Here is an 18114-nt window from a genome sequence, read left to right as displayed (position 1 = left end):
TCTGATTAGTGATTGAAGGTTCTCCTGAGGGATGTAAGAAGAGCGTCTCCTCTTGCTAAAAAGGTGCTATATGGATGGAGGGAAGAATGATGTCCAAGTTTAACCAAAAAAAATTAGACAACTGTCTTCTTAGAGAAAACTGGGATTTCTATGTGTGACCCAAGAATTCAGAATTGTTATAGCTGACCACACACAGCTCAGGAGGTGGCATTTGAGGAGGATGGGGAAAAAAAGTCCCCAGGGGCAGAACTCTGTGGGGTGGAATGTTGTGGTAAGAAGGTCACAAGAATCTCAGCCATTTTTGGCTGTGTTGAGTGAGGTAGTCGACACAAGTTCAGAATTTGGAGCAAAAGGAAAGTTCACAAAAGAGAGTGCCAGCATTAACAAAAAGAGATGTATTTTGAGACACAGTCAAAAACAGTAGTTAATTTCAAGGGTCTTCAAATATCTAGGCAGGGTAAAAAAAAAACTAAAGGTTACATAAAAGAAGTGCATTTCAAATTGTCGTGCCTCTTTTTTACAAAAATAAAATGCCAGAAAAATAGCATAAAAACATGTTCAGAGTTTTGAAAGAAAAATTATGATCCAAGAATTTTGTAAATATCATTTCTGTGCCAAGGCACAGAATAATTTACTTATATGTATAAGAAAGAAGAAAGCATAACATCACATAATCTCCTGCAAAATCTTCTATGAGGAAATATTTCTGCTGATTGAGCATTGTTTCAAAATTAAGAACTCTACAAGAGGGACAGGATTGAATAATAACAGCTATGGTAAGCAATGAGTCCAAAAATTCCCGCAACATGTTTACAAAATAACTATGAATTTATTTAGGAAACATTCCAGGGAAAAATCTGGGGAGTTGAGAAGAGAGTATAAGGGGAGAAGAGAGAGTATAAGAAAAGGAACCATGTTATATCTTTCCATTTGGGCATTTTAGGCATCTCTTTTGTTTTTTACTTTGATAGAGACATACTTAATTTAAAAATTAAAGATAAGCTATGATAGTGAAATAAAAATGGAGAAAATAATTTATTAACTTCTTATGGTTACTGTAACAAATTATCACAAACCTGTGGTTTAGACCAACATAAATTTATTCTCTTACATTTCTAGAGACCAGAAGTGCAAAATCACTTATAGTATACTAGTTCAAAGTCAAAATGTTAGCCAGGCCAGCCTCCCTCCAAAGGTTCTGGGGGGGGGGGGGTGGCGTGTTTCCTCCCTTGCCTCTTTCAGCTTCAGGTGACAGCCAGCATTTTTTGATTTGTGGTTATACCAATTACATCTTGAGTCTGTGGTTACAATGTCTCTTCTGTCTGTCAAATCTCCCTCTGCCTCCCTTTTATAAAGGATATATATGATTATGTTTAGACTCATTAAGATAATCCAGAATAATCTCCCCATTTAATTACATCTGTAAAGTCCCTATTTGCCATAGAAGGTAATATACATACATTTTAGGGATTAGGATTTGGATTTTGGTTGGGGTGGCATCTTTCAGCCTAATACAATTAATAACCAAATAGAAAAGAAAAAACATGTAAATAGGAAAAAAATTAACCAAAAAGATTAAAATCAGGTGATTTAAATAATACCAAACACCATTTGTCTCAATAAATATAAATGGCTTAACCTCCTTGACTAAAACAAAGACTGTGTACAAAATCCTTCCCCAAATCTAACTGCTTAGTGTGTTGAAAACAAACCTCTGAAACCAAATGATTATCAAAGTTTAAAAAATACAAAGATGACCAAAGGTATACAGAACAACTAAAACCAAAAGAAGGCATTTAATACAATACTGCTAACAGATAAATTAAATTCAAAACAAATTGCACTACATGAGACAAATGGATTCTTTTTATTTAAAAAAATACAATACAAAATGGTGATAGAATATTAATAAACTTATATGTGACAAGCAACATAATACTAAATATGTATGACTAAAATGTTTAAAGATTTAAAAGAATAAAACATAATAATACATGGAAAAATTAAACACACTTTAAAAATAATACACATTATTGTAAAATATCTAGGCAACCATTTCAAAACTGGTCCTAAACTAAACTACCAAGAAAAAAAATCCCTCAATAGATTCTAAAAATTATACAACTTATATAATTTGCATATTTAAAACAACAAGCAATAAAAGCTGAAATTAGTACCATGTTATTTTTTTTTAAATACCACTTGGAAATTTAAACACCCTTGTAATTAACTTGAGTCAAGAAGGAAATCAAAGTACAATTATAGTCAATTCATAAATGTCAACAATGAAAATTCTACACATCAACAACATATGGGATACCATTTGGAGAACAGATGGCAGCTTGAGGACATATGTCTGAATTCGCACTACCCCACCCCTCAATTCTGACAAAAATGACCTAGGAAATATAAAACTAAGGAAAATCTTCCAGAGAAGTGAGACTTGAATGCAGCAAACTTAGAAAATTTTTATTTAGAAAAATACCAGATTGGATCCATGTACAGGAGGATCCCTGGACTTAAAAAATTAATATACTTTATTTATTACAGCAATTTTAGTTTTACAGAAAAAATAGAGCAGATAGTACAGAGATGTCCCACCCTCCTTTCCCCTACTTTTCCCTATTATTAACATCCTTCCCTATTATTAGCATCCATTTGTTAAAACTGATGAACTGATATCAACACATTATTACCAAAATCAATGTTTTATATGAAGCCTTATTCTTTGTGTTGTATAATTCTGTGGGTTTTTGATAAATGCATGATATCATGTATCCACCATTCATACAGAAAAGTTTTACTATTCTAAAAATCCTCTGTGTTTTACCTATTCAATTCTTCCAAGTCCCTAGGAACCATTGATCTTTTTATGATCTTCATTGTTTCCCTTTTCCAGAAGGTCATATGGTTGTAATCATACTCATGTAGCCATTTTTTTTCATCCATTCAGCTTTTGAGGAACATCCTGCTTCTAATTTTTGACAATTCTGAATAACATTGCTATAAACATTCTTGTGTAAGTTTTTGTGTGAATGTAAGTTGTCAACTCATTGTTTATATACCTAGGAGTGTAATTGCTATATTGTATGATAAGAGTATGTTCAATTTTATTTTTATAAAATTTTATTTTTATAAAGTTGAACTGCCAAAATAGCTTTCAAAACGGATGTACCATTTTGCATTCCTGCAAACAGCATTAGCATTTTGCATCATCAGTTTTTTGGACTATAGTCATTCTAATAGCTATGTTAATGCTATCTTGTTCTAATTTGGGATTCCCTAATGCCATACAATGGTGAGCTTCTTTTCATATGCTTGTTTGTTATCGTTCTATCTTCTTTGGAGAAGTGTCTGTTCAGATCTTTTGCTCATTTTTAAGTGGGTTGAGTTTTAAGATCTCTTTGTATATTTTGGATACAAATCCTTTATCAAGTATGTGTTTTGCAAACATTTTTTTGCCATTCTGTGCCTTGTCTTTGCTGTCTCTTAACAGTGTCTTTTGCAGAGATGTTTTAAATTTTCATAAAATCCAACTTTTCATTTTTTTCTTTCATGGATGTTGCTTTTGGTGTTATATCTAAAAAGTCATTGAGAAACCCAAAGTCCCCTAGATTCTCTCTTATATTATCTTCTAGTAGTTTTATAGCCTTGCATGTTTCATTTAAGTCTATGATCCATACTAATTCGTTTTTGTGAAAGGTGTAAAGTCTTTAGTCAGATCATCATCATGATCATTAATATTATTTAATTGGATACCAATGACTCCAGCAGTATTTCTTGGCAAGGCTATCTTTTCTCCATTGAATTGTCTTTGCTCCTTTGTCAAAGATCAGTTGACTTTTAGTGTGCATTTGTTTCTGGGGTCTCTATTCTGTTCCGTTGATCTATTTGTTGATTTTTTTTTTGCCAATATCATGGTGTCTTGATGTAGCTATAGCATTTTTGTAAGTCTGAAATCAGGTAGTATCTCCTCCAACTGTGTTCTTCCTCAGTATTGTATTGGCTTGTCTGTGTCTTTAACCTATCCACACAAACTCTAGAGTTTGTCTGTATCTATAAAATAACTTGGTGGGATTTTGACTGGGATTGCATTGAATTTATAAGTTGTTTTGAACAAAATTGATATCTTAATCATAGTGCATTTCCCTAAAATAGAATACCTATCTTTATACTTTGATATTCTTTGATTTCTCCCACCAAAGTTTTACAGTTTCCTTCATACTGATCTTGCACATATTTTGTTAGGTTTATACCTAAGTCTTTCATATTTTTTGCGCTAACATTAATGGTTATTGCTTCTTAAGTTTTAAATTCAGATTTTTCATTCCTAGTATATAAAAGCATATTGCATTCTTCAACCTTGTTATTTTTTATTTTCACTTAATAAGCCCACAGATTTTCTATGTTTTGTTTTGTTTTGTTTTGTTTTCATCTGTGAACAGGTATTTCATCTTTCCCAATCTGTATGCCTTTTATTTCCTTTTTTTGTCCTGTTGAGTTAGGTGGGATTTCCAGTATGATGCTAAATGGCAGTAATGAGAGGGAATATCCTTGCCTTGTTCCCTATCTTAGGAAAGATACGTCCAGTCTCTCACCATTGAGTATGAGGTTAGCAGTAGCTTTTTGTAGCTACCAATTGAGGAAATTGCCTTCTATGAAAAGTTTGTGGAGACTTTTTACTGTGAATGGATATTTTATTTCATTTCAAATTCACAATGGATTTTAGCAAATGCTTTTTCTGTATCTATTAAAATTATTATATACATTTTTTTTCACTTCAACTTTTTGATTTAATGAATTACATTAATTGATTTTTGAATGGTGAACCTTGCATACCTGGAATGATTTCCATTTGGTCATGGTATGTAATTCTTTTTCTAAGTATTTTCATTCAATTTACTAATATTTGTTGATAATTTTTATATCTATGTTCATGAGAGATATTGGTCTATAGTTTTACTTTCCTATGATGCCTTTGTCTGGTTTTGGTGTTAGAGTAATGCTGGACTCACAGAGTGAGTTAAGAAATGTTCCCTTTGCTTTTATGTTCTAGAAAAGTTAGAAACTTATTAGTAGAGGATCCTGGATGGCTCTGTAGGTTATAGGTCTGCCTTCAGCTCAGGCCATGATCCCAAGGTCCTAGGATTGAGCCCTACATCAGACTCTCCTCAGGAGCATGTTTGCTGCTCCCTCTCCCCTTGCCCTTCTCCCTACCCCTTTCCAACTCATGTACTCTCTCACTCTCATAAATAAATAAAATCTTAAAAAAAAAAAAAGAAACTAGTTAGTATAATTTCTTCCTTTAATGTTTGGTAGAATTCACCGGTAAACCCATTCGGACCTGGTGCTTTCTTTCTTAGAAGATTATAAATTATCAATTCAATCTGTTTCATAGATATAGACCTACTCAGGTCATCTAGTTTTCCTTGTGTGAGTTTTGGCAGATTGTGTCTTTCAAAGATTTGGTCCATTTCAAGTAATTTATCAAACTTGTATTTCATAAATTCCTTTATTATCATTTTATTATCTACCAGATCAGTAATAATGACCCCTCTTTCATTTTTGATATTAGTAATTTGTGTCATCGCTTTTCTACTCTTCTTTGGCCTGGCAAGAAGTTTATCAGTTTTATTATCTCTTTGAAGAACCAGTTTATAGTTTCATTGATTTTTCACCATTGAATTACTGTTTTCATTTAGTATTTTGTTCTAACTTTTATCATTTAAAACATTCTGCTTGCTTTAGGTTTACATTGGTCTGCTTTTTCTGGTTTCCTAAGGGGGAAGCTTTGTTATTAATTTTAGATCTTTTTTTCTTTTCTAATACAAGAAATTAAATGCTATGTTTCTTCAAAAGCACTGTTTTTACTGTCCTACAAATTATGATAAATTATATTTTCATTTTTTTGACCCACATGTTACTTAGAAGCATGTTGTTTCATCTCCAAAAACATTGAGATTGGCCAGCTATCTTTCTGTTATACATTTTTAGTTTAATTCTCGTTGGGTCTGAGAGCATACTTTGTGCTATTTCCACTCTTTTACATTGTTAAAGTGTGTTTTATGGTGGTATGTAATTTCTCTTGGTGAATGTTCCCTGTGATTTTGATAAGAATAAGCATTCTGTTTTGTTGGATGAAGTGTTGTATAAATGCCAATTAGGTCAATTTGATTGATAGTTTAGTTTATTTCAACTGATAGCTATTTAGCTCAACCATATCCCTGCTTCTAACACTGAGAACTGGCATAATTTATTTCTCAGCAATTGCTAGAATAAGCAATTGATAACATCTACCTAAAAGGAAGCAAATTTTTTAAATAATAAATTAAAATATGTTTTAAAAAATTATCCCTGAAAAAATACCAGTTCCAGATAGTAATCAGGGCTCTTTCACATCTACTAAACTTTCAAGATTATGTTCAGAGCACAAAAGATTTTTAATTGTAACTATTCTCTGTCCATTCTCTGGAGATGAAGTAACTCCATTTCCAAGGTCTAAAAATGATAGAACAAATTAAAATCATGGATGAATATAGTTCAAAGATTCTACAAAACTCTACTAACAAATGGAATCTTGTAGGATAAGGTTTTCCAAAAATGCATTGTGCTTTATAAAGCTACAGAAATTTAGACCTGAAGTATGGGCATAAAAATAGAAATATATTAATGGAAAATAATTGTAACAGCTCTGAAACAGCACCTCAATCCTAATACCAGTTATGAAACAGTTCATTCTTTCTATAATTAGTTGATGTGCCTTAATCCATATTATATACATATATAATATATTACTAATATATGTACATGATACATATGTAATATTTTATACCATATATTTTATGTATATATATATTTGCATTTATAATTTTTACATTGAAGCATATTCAACAGGCAAAGTGTAAATGTCTTTAATCTGAAAATAGATACTATCAATAACTGAGAAAGAAAACAAGTATCTCAGTTATAAAAAAATAGAAAAGGAATAACAGATAATTTGAAGAAGAAGAAATTCAAATGCCAGTAGATATTTTAAAAAGTCCAATTTCGGTGGTAATACAAGAAATACAAGTTAAAGTAACCAGAGATAATACCTACTTTCTAACAATCTGTCAACGTTTTTCAAAAAGAACAGTAGCCGGTGTTGTGTTAATTTGAGTGGGGGAAATTGGTAAAAAAAAAAAAAAAAAAGGAAAGAAAGAAAAGAAAACTGATAAATTTTCTGAAGATTGTTTAGACAGTGCTACATATACTCTGAATGTTTGTGTCCTTCCAAAATTCACATGTTAGAATCTTAATGTCTATTGTGTTGGTGTTAGGGGGTGAGGCTGTTGGGAGATGATTAGGTTATGAGAGTGGAGCCCTCATGAATGGGATTAGTGCTCTTACAAAAGAGGCTCCATAGAGCTCCCTTGCTCCTTCTGCCATGTGCCATAATCTGGAGTCTGCAACCTGGAAGAAGGCACTTGGTCTGACAATTTCTGGCACAGTGATCTTGAACGTCCAGCCTCCAGAAGTGTGAGAAATAAATATTTGTTGTTTCTAAGCTACCTATTGTGTGGAATTTTTGTTACAGCAGCCTGAATGGACCAAGACAGCCAGAGTATGTCAAAGACCTTCATGTTGACTCCAAAATTTTACTTAATACTTGAAATCTGAACACTTATATTCTTACTAATGCTACTTATGTTTTATTTGTATGTTTATTATTTTAGCAAAAAACCAAAAATCTTACAAATTATTCTTGTCTTTCCAACTGGAAGAAAGCGAGAAGTTTATTGGGTAGAAGTGCTGGGTTCTATATTATTTTCTTTATGAAGAATCCAAGACCCAATCTTGGTGTCAGTTTGTTTCATCACGTTTGTAAGGCGCGACATACCTGCAAATAACGGACCACTCGGCAGACGAGATCAGGTGCCAGAAAGTCTCTGGTGAATCGCCAAATGATGTCTGTCAAGATGTTTATCAGACCTGTGAAGGAGTCTAACAAAAACACACAAGTGGTTAATTTGAATCTCTTTCAAATTTCCAGCCTTGCCACAGTAGAAATGAATTCCTGGGGAGATTTCCCCCTCTCCTGCCCCAGTTTATCAGATGGCCATTAAGGAAAAGTAAAGCAAGACAGGAGTCCATTGACTTTACTTATTGGAGCTTGTTACCACTTAGATGGAGCCACCTTGGAAGGATTTTGCTAATGACTAAAATGACTTTGGTAATCACACAGTTGACATTTTAAGTCCCAGAAGAGGAGTTTTAAGGGGGTTTAGATCTCTACCCAAACAAGGACTGTGTGAAGATCAATAAGGACAAAATTGAGAAAAGGAAATTATTTATCTTCAAGAAGTCCCTCAAAGTCCCCCTTCTTCTATCTGTTACTTTACAGTGTTGACATCTTGTTACCTCCCTATCATCAACAACTCCCCTCAACCCCCACCCCACGTTCCTTTTCTTCCTTCTCCTTTCCCCCTTCAACACCAGTCCCTAGAAAAAGTCAAGTGCATGATCTATCACTTTAATTAACTTCATTGATTAAACTACAGAGGAACTGAGGCCAAGATTTGAGACCAAGGTCAGAGACTTTATGCTCCTGTGGTTGTCCTTACTCATTTCTATACTTACAGGTTGTAAGTTGAGCAGATGTTTACATCAGAAATGCGAAAGTATACTATATGTCTTAAAGCTCCCTCTCACCTCTCCATGACCGCTATCACTAATTGATCATGTGATTCAAAATCTTTCTCAAAACAGTGCTGGAGGGATTCTCTGCTGATTGTTGGACAGGGATGGGACTTAGGACAGGCCAGAATTCACCGACTTAGGGTCACTTTCTTGGAAATGGGATATAACACTCTATCAAGGACCCAAGAGGCAAGACAAACTCTTTGGTAGAGTAACTTAGAAGTCTGGAGGAAGTGTTGGTCCTTCTTAGGCAAAATGGAAATGTCTGAGTTGCCCTGGCAGACAGTATAAAAAAAGAACAAAAAGGCCATGGTGTAATGGACATATTATGGGAAGCAAGAAGATCCACCAGAGAATGATGTTGCATGAAAGGGCTCAGAAGACACACCATTCCTGAAGAAAGTAATGGTGAGAGGAACCAGCATTACAAAGAAGCTCAGTGGTGGCCTCCTACTGTAAGGCAGAGTGGATGAGAGGAGAGGGGGTGATAAAGCCAGGTCTTGTAGAACTATAGTAAGTATGAACTGTAATAATTCTCCTAGTCCTTCCCCAAAGGGACCTATGGCCATTTTTATCTGAATGGCTGTGCACTGGGGAAAGAAGAATATACAGACGTTTTGAGGACTATTAGACACAGGGTCTATGTTGACCTGACACTTGGCAAACTGACGTGTCATTATGGCCCCACTACAAGCATGGAATCTCATGGGGCCAGGTAACAAATAGAATCCTAGTTGAAGTAGAATGGTTCACTAGATCTGCAGACCTTTCATTGTTCACTTCCCACATCCCTGGGGGTTTAATTTGTATTGACATACTTGGTAGTTGGAATAACTCCATATTAGGCTCCTCGTAATAGTGGCAGACAGTAAGACTACATATTTGGACAACATGATGAATTACCCCTTATCATTGTCAATTTAGCTATTGTTGTATTTGACTGTCTTGGAATTACCAACAACGGAGACCAACACTGAGCCTCAATATGGCACTATTTCTTAAGAAGACCAATTTGCTACCTTGTCAAAAGTTGACTACGCTGGATCCTTTCAATACTGCAAGGGAAAGCTCTCCATCTTCCCAGGGTATACCTATTCTGGGTATGAGCTTGCTTCCCTGACCTCTGAGTTGTAGTCAGCACCATTCACCAATCCCTAGAGGATTTCTGATTGCTCAATTGGAACAGCATGCCAAACAACATAATATCTGATCAGGAGACCCATTTCATAGTGAAGCAGATATAGGCTTGAACCACTGATCATAGAATCCTCAGTTTATATTATATAGTATACCCTCCAGCAGCAGCTGTCTTCTTGGAGCCCTGGGGTGGTCTCATAAAGGCATAGATAAAGTGCCAACCTAATGGCACTCTGAAAGGATGGAATACCATCCTTCAAAATGCTGTGTATGCAAAAAATCAGGGCTTTCTTTATCATGCTGTGTTTACTAATAGGAGGCAGACATACATTTGATAACCAAGGGTTAGAGACAGGAATGGCTTCATGAGACATTACTCCCAAAGAACCCCTGGGACACTTTGTGTACCTCTCTACTCTGCAGGCTGGAGGTCCTAGTCCCAAAAGGAAGTGCAAACTTGCCACGGGACATAGCAAGGGTCCCTTTGAACTAAAAGTGATGGCTGCTGCCACAAGGACTCCTTTGTGCAGGGACCAGCAGTCAAGATGAGAAGTCACCACTGTGGCCAAAGTCATTGGTTGTGATCTCAGCAAAGCTGGGTTGATAAAATGAAGAAAGGGAAGAGTATGGGTAGAACACAGGCAATTTACTTCTCAAGTTATGACTGACAGCAGTAATTAGTGAATGGGGCTAGGGATGCCAGGTATACTGCAGCATGCCCTCAGTGAAGAGTCTGGCAGATTATTCAGGCTCTTGGGTGTCCTGTCCTGCTGTGGTGGGAGGGTGATAGGGACTGAAATTGAATCTTTATTCTTGTCATGGAGACATGCACCTGGCTTCAGGTGGCACAAAGACAACGCTAGTATCAACTCTGTCTTGGATGACAAATGAACTGTACCCTCTAGTAAATTGTTCAGATCAAAATTCAAATCCTGCCTTTGTTGAGATTCACTACTAGCCTTTATGGGAGAGGACTGTGGTTTCTGTGCAACTCTACTCAGAGGACTGGGCAGAACTTTAGAAGTAAAGGGTATGCGTTTGGTTGGATTCAGGCTCTCAGCTGAACAGCTAAACAGCAAAAGAAACTCCAGTTTTATAGGAGGCCACTCATAATTCCATTTCCAATAGTTTATTTTTATTTTTATTTTTTTAATTTATTTGTCAGAGAGAGAGGAGAGCGAGCGAGCACAGGCAGACAGAATGGCAGGCAGAGGCAGAGGAAGAAGCAGGCTCCCCACCAAGCAAGGAGCCCGATGTGGGACTCGATCCCAGGACACTGGGATCATGACCTGAGCCGAAGGCAGCTGCTTAACCAACTGAGCCACCCAGGCGTCCCTCCAATAGTTTATTTTTATTGCTGTGTTTCTGTTTAAGAGCAGTAATGAAGGGACACCCTGGGTGGCTCAGTCGGTTAAATGGCTGCCTTTGGCTCAGGTCATGATCCCAGGGTCCTGGGATCGAGTCCCGCATTGGACTCCTTGCTCGGCAGGGAGCCTGCTTCTCTCTCTACCTCTGCCTGCCACTCTGCCTGCTTATGCTCTCTCTCTCTCTGTGTCAAATAAATAAATAAAATCTTTTTTAAAAAAAGAGGGGTAATGAAAACTGAAATGACACTGTCACTTGGTAAATGATATCTGTGAACCCTGGAGAATGAGAACCGAAGGGAAACCATCATCCAGAGTACGTAGGATATATATAGGTTCTCAGAGAATATTTATCCAATAAATTGTCACTGTGGTTTGTCAAAAGCATTTATGGCTTTGTAAAAATTAAACTTGTATTTAGAGATCATTAAAGGCTCATGAGAAGTTGCAGAAATGGCACAGAGTTTTCACATACCTGTCACCCAGCTGTCCCTCATGGTAACATCTTACCTAACTAGAGTTGACTTCGCTGTTTGAAGAATTACTACTCTTAATCCAGGTTTCTATACAACTGAGTGTGCTCTTAAGGAATGTTACTAAGCAGTCATTATATCCTTGTTAATATTTTAAGTACTTAAAGTATCTTAAGACTTTTTAATCTAACTAAAAACTGTGAGGTACAGTCCCTGTTTTATAGATTGGCAACTAAATGTGATTAGAATCTTTCTGAATGTTTTATAACAAATTAGAGGGAAAGCCAGGCTTGTAACCCAGACTTGGATGACTGTGTCCACAGTCTTTACCACAGTGCCTGTGTTTTTTTTTTTTCTTTTCTCTTTTCTTTTCTTTCCTTTCCTTTTCTTATCTTCCTTTCTAATTCTTGTTCTATCTGTTCTCATATAGTCCTGAGACCTCAGTGTATAAGGCATGATTCTTCCTCCCATTCCCCTCATTCCCAATCCTGGCTGCCCTGATTTTTGTTTTGCCCTCTCTGTTTATAGGGCCCCACCACCCATAGAATTTGCCTTTATTCCTTTAGAGAACTGTGATGGTAAGTCTTCCTCTTCTGGATCTTCACCATAAACAGGATAGCGCCCAGCTTAACCTAAAACCTTCTAGGATCTGGCCTTGCCTACCTCTTGTCAGATACCGTCATGGCATTTTTATATTGAAGACCCCAGTGATCACACATTCGTGTTTTCAGATATGATTTCCCTCTTCTTGAAATTGCCTCACTCCATATATCAGTCTGTTGAATTTTTATTTATCTTTCAATATCTAGCTGACATGTCCCCTTTTCTAGGAGCTTCCCTTGACCATTCATACCGCAGGGGCTACAACAAAATGGTTTTGGCCCTCCCAGTCTTATGCTCCTCTGTCTCTTCCTTTTTGTTTCTCTGTAGATAACCATTAGACCACTGGCAAAGCACATGGGAACTACAGCAAAAATGTCAGAGATTAGAGAAATCTTGTAGCGGTCCTGGGTAGTTAGAGAAGTGCTGAGGAGGTCAGATTTGAGCAGGGTGTTGGGAATTGTGAGTAGAAACCTGTCAGTAGAAATCTCATGAAGCATTTCCTCTCAGGAATCTACTGGAAGAATGAATAAAATGGACATTGGAGTTCCTTGGCTCTTCTCCTTTGTTGTACTTATTCTTTAAAGAATAATGGGGGAAATCCCTAAACTTATGTTTCTCTAAATCTAAGTGATTATATTAACAATTATAATGTACTCTGGTAAGACTCCCTCCACCCCCCAGCTCAGTCTAAGATAAGCCCAGATCTATCAATGAAACCCGGGCCCAGCCTTTGTGGCTATTAAGCAAATGCTGCTCTAACTGATCAGTAAAAAGCTATTTAGTTACCTAAATAATTGAATACATTACAAATAAACCTTTCTTAAATGGTAATTAACAGGACCCTGGGAACAAAGGGTATACTTCAAAGGCTTAATCACTTCCATGCTATTACTCCTGCTTCTCCCCATTTCTTCAGTGAGAGATCCTAGGAAACTGCAATACTCAGAAAACCCAAAACAGGCTCACTGCAGGTTTTATGGCTTCTTTGATGGTCTCTCAGAAATCTGAGTGTGGGTTCCCCATTGGAGCACAGATATGGGTGGAGTGGGAAGAAGTCAAGAATGAGAGGACAGGGGCATCTAGGTGGCTCAGTGGGTTAAGCCTCTGCCTTCTGCTCAGGTCATGATCTCGGGGTCCTGGGATCAAGTCCCACATCAGGCTCTCTGCTCAGTGGGGAGCCTTCTTCCTCCTCCCTCTCTCTCTCTCTGCCTGCCTTTCTGCCTACTTTTGATCTCTGTCAAATAAATAAATAAATTTAAAAAAAAAGGAATGAGGGCACAGCTGAGCTGAACCCTAAAGGGTCAGTAAGGATGGGTCAGGGGGAAACCAGGTGAAAGACACTGATTCTAGGCAGGGCTGACTGCGTGAACAGTTATGGTGTGAAACAACATCAATTTGTGATTGCTGAAGTCTGAAGTAGGAGCTTCCAAGGTCAAGATATGGGGCTGGGAAGACAAGAGTTGGTCCTTTTAGGGTCTTGTGTGCCAGTTAAAGGAGCTGTCCTTTTTCCTGTGTACTGTGGGAGCTATTGAATGTTGAAGTGGGGCAAACACCTGTTTCAAATAGATTTCTTTAGTCACCATTGAGGGATCTATTTGGGAGGTCCAACGCTAAATCGCACTATGCTTGTTAGGAAACCATGCAAAAGTATGGGAAAGAGATAAGTGATACCTGCTGTATGTCAAATAGAAATTAGGGTGGAGAGAAGGGTGCAGATCTGAGATATACTTTATAAGGTAAAATAAGGAGGACTTGGTGTTTTAAGTGTGAGATAGAGGGAGAAGTCCTGGCTTGGGTGTTCGTAGTAGGTGTGGTGGCTCTTGAGAATACAGGAGGATAAGCTCTCTAGATTTGGCTTGTTCCCAGTCTTTGGCAATTCCAGACAAAGCTGCTATGAATATTCATGTATAAGATTTTATGTGAATGGAAGTTTTCATTTCCCTAGGGTAAATACCCAAGAGTAAGACTATTGGGCCACAAGATGAGTATACATTGAACTTCACGAGAAACTACCAGACGGTTTTCCAGAGTGATCATACCAAAAATAAATGTCTGAGAGATACATTCTCTCCTTGTTAGCACCTGGTATGGTCAGTATGTTTTATTTTAGTCATCGGGCTAGGTGTGTTGTGGTCTCTTGTCATGGTTTCCATTTTGCATCTTCCTACTGGTTAACAATGTTGTTGCTATGATCATCCATAGCCCCTACACTTCACATTCCTTTTGGGGTACTGTCAGGGTGGGAGATGGGGTGGGGAGGGTTTTAGTGCTCCGGTCTCTACTTTCTTCTGCACCTGTGTTCATGAACATGGCTGCTGCTTGTTGCAGGGCTCGCTAAGCTGGAGGTCGGAAGCCTCTCCTTTGTCTGACTCAGCCTTTGTCTTATATCAACCTGTGCACCAGGGTCTTGGGCTTGGGAGCTTCTCAGGGTCCCAGTTCCTTCCCCACCATGGCACTTGAACTTCTGCCTTAGATCTGTGGTGGGTCTTGTGTGGGAGAGACTTTTATACCCTTCCCCTAGTGGTGGGTGACTCTCAATGGAATTGGTATAGTATCTTGGGCCAGCCATTTTATGCCCTCATCCCCAAGAGTTGGAGGCCTTCTTACTGGTTGTCTTTATGTCTTTCCCTGGGTTCTGGGGCAACAGTATGTGGTCCCACAGTGGCCTAAGGTGTTTGTTGAGAGAAGTGACTGAGCAGAAGAGCATGATTTCATGCCTTTCCTGAAGGCATAAACTAAACCTTCATGTATACCTGCACACCATCTTGGTAAGAACTCCTTAACTCCACCATTGTGTAGTGGAAACAGCCATAGACAACCCTTTATCTGAATGAACACAGCTGTGTCCCAATAATACTTTATAAAAATAAGCTACAGGCTGGATTTGGACTGAGGTCTATATCTTGCCAACCCCTGATCTACAGAATAAACTACAAATTGTGGTGTTTGGAGCCTTCCTATCTGCCTCTTAGGTCTGATCTTTTCTTGTCCTATGGTAAATTCATACCATAAGAGAAACCCTTTCAACCAGCACATTAATACTGACAGCTGGCTAATTGATCACAACGTTGGTTAAAAAAAGGAAGCACACACACAAAACCATCTTAAAACATTTGAATATAAAACATTAATGTGCATGCATTTATCATTTCTTTAATGTAGGGCCAAGACTTTTATTTGATTTTATGCATCATCTTGCTTTTGTCTGCATAAAATATATCCATAATGCATCTTTTATGATTTCCAGTTTTGTTTTCTTTAAATTGGAGTGAGAACTTGAGATACCAGCAAAGCAATTTGAGGCAGAATCTCATTGTAGGGATTTTTATAATCCTCTTTCATTCTTTTATAGTTACATACCCTGTGCTTAATTCTATTGCTTCTTTTAGTGACTCAGGAAAAAAAAGTCAAGTCTTTCCAAAGTATCCAATTTAATTTTCACAGAAACAACAACTCTTTAACATAGTTTATGTTAATTATATCATTTTAATAATGAGTACAACTGGCATAGGCTGGTTTGGGAACAAACACCTGTGACTCATAGAAACCAAGAGGTGGGAGCAGAAATGGATGACTTTTTAGGGACTATCCTGCTAGTCATGGGTGCTAGTTAGTCAGGGTATTAGAAGGAAGAATGGAGAGTGTTGGTTAGCCCATCAAGGCATGAAGAAGATGCAGCCAAGAGACCTTCTATGGGAATCCTTTAGTGGTCCTGGTTGTTCACTCTGTCAGCCCCTTTCTTTATGTTGCCCCTTGACTTGGTAGTTTTTTTATGCACCTCTACCTAAAGGTAGATATCCTAACTCCTCCAGGTTTAGTCAGGGTCACCTTCTTTTTGAAGCCTTTTTTGACTACTAGGATTGGCTGATTGCCTTCTCTGGACATCTCCCTGCCTTGCTATCAAATACCTATAACACATTAACACATGTATTCTTTGTATTTCTCTCTGATTCTGCTGTATTATGAGAGGATAAAGATTATTTATTTATGCACTGTCATGTCTTGCACCCTAACATCTTATTATATGGTAAGGACTTGGTAACTTTCCTTGAAATGAATGATGACATTGTTCCCGCTGTTGTTGGATCAGCTGCTTCAGCAGAGGTGGTTTCACAGAGAAGACTCAACCCCATTAACTGTCTCCTTTAGAGCAGATTGAGGTAATGATTATAGAGTCAAGATTGAAGGAGGGAAATGATTGGAAATTTTGATCCCTGAGCAGATTATTTCCTTCCTTCCTTCCTTCCTTTTTCTTTCTTTCTTTCTTTTTTTTTTTTTGTAAATTAAAAAAAAAATTTTTTTTTAAGAGAAGGAGAGAAAGAAAGAAAGGGATAGAAAGAAACTTAAGCAGGCTTCATGCCCAGTGCAGATCCCAACTCAAGGCTGGATCTCATGTCCTTGAGATCATGACCTACAGTGAAATCAAGAGTCAGATGCTTAACTGACTGAGCCACCCAGGCATCCCTATCCCTATGCAGATTTCTAGAACAGTGCTCTAGACTCTGAGATCTCTGCTAGATTGTAAGCTCCTGGTTAGCAGTGGCTGTGCCTTACTCATGTTTAGAGCCTCGTCCTTTTTCAAGGTGTCTTGTAAGACACTCAGTGCTTTCAAGATAAAGAAGGAAATGTTGGCGAACTAAACAGATTTGTAAAGTCCTCAAAAATTTGAGGCCAATCTTGTAAGATTCACCTCACATAGAGAACAAGAAGAAGCACCATTTCTTAGATTCCTACTTGCTCTTGGCTGATGTTCATACTTTCCCACCCAGAACAGAACTATGGGAATAATGAATACTTAGCAAACCGAGTAATTTTCCTGACAAGTGAGTAACATGGGAACATTTGTCACACTGGATAAGGGGACCACTGAATACAAACAATTTAAGAAGACTTCAACATATTTGACAAAGTCTTAGCTTCAACTATGGTGTTACGGGAGAGGCGCCCTGGTTTTCCTGGAGGACACTGTGGATGGCAATGTCGATAGGGAATCTCCAGGGTATACAATGCTTCCAGCTCAACTCCATGTCTTTAGTATTGTTTGTTTTATTTTTAAACCAAGGGAGGTGATAATTGTTTTCTTGTGGTTGTGCATGAAAATGTTTTTGATATTGCTAAGGATCATTGTCTCTCTCTTCGCCCCCCTTTCTTTGGAACAAGATTTGAAGACTTTATGTGAAAATTTGTTTCATGATGAAACTTGCATTGCCCAATCTGATGTCAGGTGCTTAACTGCCAATTAAAATTATTTCTCAAAAAATAAGTTCTTTCTCTAAGTTTTATTCTCATTTTATAATACTAATATGATCCTGGCACCATGCCCTTTGCCAAGATTAAGTACTGGCTGAGCTTAATGGCCCAAACTGTCAACTCCCCAGCTCTTTATTAATCCTGGGAAAGTGGCCTGCACCTCAGTTATTATTGCTCAATTAGGTAAATAACCATTACATCCATTCTCATTAGACCACTCTCTTCACAGAAAGCTCTTTCCGAGGTTTTCATCTAGTCTTAATAAGTCATAAATGCCACTAGTGTCTCCCTTTTTCCATTGGTCCACTAAACAAATAAAAATCATGTATATAATTAATGGAACCCCAATCCTCCTAAAACCTATTCTCTGCTTCCTTTGTGTGCAGAAGACAAGAATCCCATTACATGAGGCCAATTGGCTAGCATGGGTCATGGGTTATTGCCGGATGGCGAAGAATTCTTATACTCATATGTGTAAATATCAGGTTCAGCAAAAGCATATGTTTCCTTGAAGTGAGCGAAAATAAAGCATCGAGTGACTACTATTTCTCCTCCTTACTCTTCTTTACAGAGAAATTTCTTGAGACATGGCAGTACAAAAATGTAAG

General features: G+C 37.5%; 1 protein-coding gene across 2 annotated transcripts in view; it reads right to left on the bottom strand.

Annotated features, from left to right (window-relative positions):
* Positions 1 to 18114, bottom strand: part of NPSR1 (neuropeptide S receptor 1) — a 151347-nt gene that overhangs the window by 42081 nt on the left and 91152 nt on the right. Inside the window, exon 3 of one of the 2 annotated variants that reach the window (XM_047695132.1) lies at positions 7880 to 7983. The exons of the other annotated variant lie outside the window; for it this stretch is intronic. Within the exon in view, the coding sequence (XP_047551088.1) occupies positions 7880 to 7983 (104 nt within the window). The remainder of the gene's footprint in view (positions 1 to 7879; positions 7984 to 18114) is intronic. 2 annotated transcript variants of the gene reach the window in all.

This window comes from Lutra lutra, chromosome 11 (assembly GCF_902655055.1).
Source record: "Lutra lutra chromosome 11, mLutLut1.2, whole genome shotgun sequence".
NCBI classification, from domain to species: domain Eukaryota; kingdom Metazoa; phylum Chordata; class Mammalia; order Carnivora; family Mustelidae; genus Lutra; species Lutra lutra.
The sequence above is the reverse complement of the archived record's forward strand: the minus strand, read 5'-3'. Positions and strand labels throughout refer to the sequence as shown.